General features: G+C 36.2%; 2 protein-coding genes across 2 annotated transcripts in view; one reads left to right on the top strand and one right to left on the bottom strand.

Annotated features, from left to right (window-relative positions):
- Positions 1-1079: 1079 nt before the first annotated feature.
- LOC144960378 (uncharacterized) lies at positions 1080-1460 on the bottom strand. Its single transcript, XM_078893461.1, has one exon. The coding sequence runs from the start codon at positions 1458-1460 to the stop codon at positions 1080-1082; it is 381 nt and encodes a 126-aa protein (XP_078749587.1).
- A 1521-nt stretch (positions 1461-2981) lies between these two features.
- Positions 2982-5000, top strand: part of LOC144960377 (uncharacterized) — a 5974-nt gene continuing 3955 nt past the window's right edge. The window contains exons 1-2 of the mRNA XM_078893460.1: positions 2982-3087; positions 3761-3864. Coding sequence (XP_078749586.1) covers positions 2982-3087; positions 3761-3864 — 210 coding nt within the window. The remainder of the gene's footprint in view (positions 3088-3760; positions 3865-5000) is intronic.

Here is a 5000-nt window from a genome sequence, read left to right as displayed (position 1 = left end):
TTTATTCCCATCCTTCTCAGGACTTCTTTGTCTGTTTGTTTTTCAGTCCATGATATTCTGAGTATTTTTCTGTAGCATGCCATTTCAAAAGCTGTGATCTTTGTGCTCTCTGCTTTGCTGATAGTCCACGCTTCGCATCCATATGTTGCAGTTGGGAAAACAACACTTTTGAGGATTTTGATTTTTGTTTGAATGAACTGCCCTTTCCAGATATTATTCATCTTTTCTAGCTTTGATCTTGCCATTGCTAGTCTCCTCCTGATCTCTGGGGCCGATTTCCCGTTGTACCCAATCCTGGCTCCAAGATATTCAAAATTCTTTACTCTTTCTATTTCTTCTCCATTAATTTTTATGATGGCATCTGTTTTGCACTTGTCAGTATTCATGATTTTGGTCTTCTTTATATTCAGCTTAAGGCCTTTGGTCTCGCTGTAATCCTTTACAGATGTTATTAGATTCTCTAGTCCCCCCGGTGTTGTGGACAAAAGTGCAGTGTCGTCTGCGTACCTCAGATCTTTTATGGGTAGACCTTGCATTTTAGGTTCGTTGTAATTACTTCTTCTGACATCGTTTTCCACATCTCGCATTATACCTTCAGTGTAAATGCTGAACAAATGGGGTGATAGAATACATCCCTGTCTTACTCCTTTTGAAACATTGAACCATTCTGTTGTTCCGCTTTCTAGTTGTACCGCTGATTGTTGGTTCTCATAGAGGGATCTTATCAGGTTTCTAATTCTAGGATCAAAGTTCATCTCCAGGAGAGTTTTCCATAGTTTCTCATGATTAACACAATCAAAAGCTTTCGAATAGTCTATAAAACAAGTGTGGAGGCCAGAATTTACTTCTCGATGCTTCTGAATAATTTGACGCAAATTGAATATATGGTCTCTTGTCCCTCTGTTTTTTCTAAAACCTGCCTGGGTGTTACTGACTTCTTCTTCCAGTTTACGTTCAATCCTTTTCATTATAATTTTTAGAAGGATTTTGCTTGCATGACTGATGAGTGATATTGTTCGGTAGTTGGAGCATAGTTGTAAGTCTCCTTTCTTAGGCAATGGTATAAAAATTGCTCTCCTTCAATCTGAGGGCCAAATTTCTTTCTCCCAAATTGTCGTACAAAGTCTTAGATATACTTCAACTCCTTCATCTTTGCTTGCTTTTATCATCTCAGCTTGAATGTTGTCACAACCTGGACTTTTCCCATCTTTAAGTGATTTAATTGCCCATTCTATTTCAGATTTTAGCGGTGGTAAGCTAGATTCTTCGTTTTCATTTTGCCTGTTGTTTTGCAAAGGTTGGGTTTCGTTTATTTGGTCTTCTGTGTACATATCTTCACAATATCTTTTCCACCTATTTGTTATGTCTTCTGCTTCTGTGAGGGGTTTACCTTGCTCATCTTTTATCACCCCTATTTGTGATTGAAAACTTTTTGTGATGGTTTTTATTTCATGATACATTTCCCTGGTCTTGTTTTCTCTCTGAAATGAAGGTCTTCTATTTTTAAGCATATTTTCATGAGATATTCTTTCTTATCCGTTCTGCACAGCTTTTTCACTTCCTTAGATATCTCTTTGTATACATTGCTATGAGTGCCATGAGCCGTCTTTGCGTCTTTCCTCTTTTTGATTTTGTTTAATGTATTTTCACTCATCCATGGTTGTTTTTTGCCCTGTTTTTAAATAAGGTGTTTCTCAGCGGATTCCAAGTATATTTTTCTTGTCACCTAATGAATGGTACAAGGAGGAAATTTGCTTGAATACATCAATATAAATATAAATATCAATAACCTTTATAGAGTGCCTATCTCCATCGAATATCTCACTGGCGCTTTGCAATACATGGTTAGCATAAGAATAAAACGAAAATTAAATGTTACATTAAAAACTTGAGCTTGAGCTTTTATATAGCGCAATATCCACTAAATGTGCTCAATGCGTTTTACAAGGGTTCCCTTACCAACAGCAACACGTAACATGTCGAACGAGACATAACGCCTGTTAGGCGATATTACAAATTTTCAGGACAAAGACAACGCTGTTAACGGCCAGGTACTCATTTTACCCCTGAGTACGGAAAGAGAATGTGAGTAAAGAGCAGTTTTCCAAGGACTCAACTATGCGCCGAGCGAAGCTCGAACCCAGGCTTTTCCGATCCGAAAGCGAGTATCATACCACTAGACCACATAGCCTTTATTTTTTTATCATTCTCACTGGCGCTTTGCAATACATAGTTAACATGAGAATGTAACGAAAATTAAAGGTTACAGTAAGTGATCTAATAAGTTATGCTGATAACAATAGAATATGAAGAACATGGTTATGAAACATTAAGGAAAGGTATATTTAGAATAAGCCGATGGTTACAGATTGTGTTTTAACGTGGCCTTCTTAAAGTTATGGGCAGACACTGACCAAAACATGACGTCAAAATGCCAGTTTTTTGCCACAAAAAAAAAAAAACAACCCAAAACAAAACAAATCGTGAGTTGTATTCAATAGTTCAACCAATGAAATAACTTGTTTCCATGAGATCTACTAACGACTACTGACTGAACGGTTCAAAAACCAAATAATGACGTTAAACTACCAGTCCTTTTGAATTTCAGTGCCAGGCTATTACATAACGATGGCTACGGTTTTAACCCTCTTCTTACCAACTATAGGAAAATCGTCACATTCGTTACGATGCAACCAACAATTTTCTAATTCAAATTTCTTTTGTACATCATTAAATTTAAAGAAAACGAACAGTGTGTTGTAGAGCATGTTTTGTTAAAGAAATTATGTATCGCAAGAACTTTACTACCATTGTTTTTGAGTAATAAAAATCTATTTTTGTGTTAGTTGGGTGTGAAGTTTTGGGGAAAATCCTGAAAATGGCTGGTGAGAAGAGAGTTAAATTCTTTTCTTTATTTGATTTTTTGTTATAACTTTTTTATTGAAATTTTCATTTGGCTTATCCGATTATATTTCTAGAAAATGAAGGCAGTTTACATTCTACCACTGCTTGTGGCTTTAGCCCATAGCCAAATGGACGTGGAGTTTTGTGCCAAAAGATTCAAACCAACGCATAACACGGAAACTAGTAAGTTCTTTACCTAATATTGTAGATTTATGATGTCTATTTATGACCCTTCGCCTCAAAACGGTATTAAGTCGGGTTGGTTCAGATGTTAAAAGTTGAATCTATAGCCAGAAATATCAGACTTGTGTTGAGTTTGTATGTTTTATTGAGGAGAATGGATACCATATTTTAGGTCGCTAATGTCAACAATTTAAACTTTTGACCAGTTTAACATTTAATTCGGATTTTAAGCATCTGGTTCGTTCCGACATAATACCGTTTTGAGACGATGGGTCACATTTATGAGGAAAAACATGTACTTATTTACTGACCTGGTAAAAAAAATTGAGCTTTTATATGGCGCAATATCCACTAAAAATGCTCAAAGCGCTTTACAAGGGGTCCCTAACCAAAAGCAACATTTATCATGTAGGACGATACATGGCGCCTGTTAGGCGATATTACAAATTATTTTTCGGACAGAGACAACGCTATTCACGGGCAGGTACTCATTTTACACCTGAGTACGGTGGGAGAATGTGAGTAAAGAGCCTTTTCCATGGACTCAACTATACTATATATAATGTTATTATTATTATTATTATTATCATCATCATCATCATCATCATCATCATCATCATCATCATCATCATCATCATCATCATTATTACTATTATTCTGCAAAAATGTCTAGTTTCAGTTGCCGAACCCCCAGTCTACGATGATTTCTCACTATTCCTCGAATCTACAAAGGCCACCGACCCCAATGTAGCCTTTGCCAGGTATTGGTACAGCCATGTAAGTGTGCTATATTTAATGATAACATTCACAGCAGTATTGGCAATGATAATAATAATTTTTTAAACAATAAAAAAAATTGAGCTTTATATAGCGCAATATCCACTTAATGTACTCAAAGTGCTTTACAAGGGGTCCCTGGTCAACAGCAACATTTAACGTGTAGGACGGGACATGACGCCTGTTAGGCGATATTACAATTTTTCGGACAAAGACAACGCTGTTAATGGCCAGGTACTCATTTGACACCTGAGTACGGTGAGAGAATATGAGTAAAGAGCCTTTTCCAAGGACTCAACTATGCGCCGAGCGCGAGGCTCGAAGCCAGGACCTTCCGATCCGAAAGCGAGTGTCATACCACTTGACCACATAGCCGCACAATGATCAGGCTGACAATGATATTACTTTATCATTGTTAAGAGAAACATTCTTCTTTTTCTCCAAGTACCAGACATCGGTGATCATGGTACGCCCATTCATTCACCTCTCTGATCAGATAACATCAGAAAACTAATATTACTCTTCTCTTTCTTTGTCACCCAGCTGTTCAAACTATTCAAATATGTTTTACTTGGTCTACCTTTACTATTTTTACCTTCTATCTTTCCTGTGAGAGCAAGATGTTCAATACATTTATGTCGATTTAGGTGCCCTAAAAATTGCATTTGTCTTTTTCTTATTGTACTAATTAGTAACCTTTTAGTTTCAGCTCTAATACTTCTTCATTAGTTTTCTTCTCTGTCCATGAGATTCTTAACATCCTTCTAAGAAACCACATTTCTGCTGCCTCCAGATTCTTTCTAATGTCTTCTGTAATTGTCCAACTTTCAAAGCCATATAATAATACTGACAACACATATTATGCCTTCAAAACCCTATGTTTTGTTGTCATCGAGATATGTGCTTAAAAAAAATAGACTCATTTTGTTAAAACTATCTATCTTTAGCTATTGAAATTCTCGTTTTATTTCTGTGCTGCATCTTCCATCTGAAGTTATTATGTATCCAAGATATTTAAATGTCTGAACTTGTTTTATAGTTTCTCCTTTGCTTATTAAATTGCATGTTGTATTTCTTTCTCTCCTTGATACAACCATACATTCTGTCTGAAGCATTAGAACAGTGATAATAACGAC

Source organism: Berghia stephanieae, chromosome 15, assembly GCF_034508935.2.
Source record: "Berghia stephanieae isolate SIO BIC M18660-M18661 chromosome 15, UCSD_Bste_1.3, whole genome shotgun sequence".
Lineage (NCBI taxonomy): Eukaryota > Metazoa > Mollusca > Gastropoda > Nudibranchia > Aeolidiidae > Berghia > Berghia stephanieae.
This window is presented reverse-complemented; position numbering and strand designations above follow the sequence as displayed.

Coding starts and splice junctions, on each gene's coding strand:
- LOC144960378 (XM_078893461.1), bottom strand. CDS start 1,460: ATGTATCATGAAATAAAAACCATCACAAAAAGTTTTCAATCACAAATA.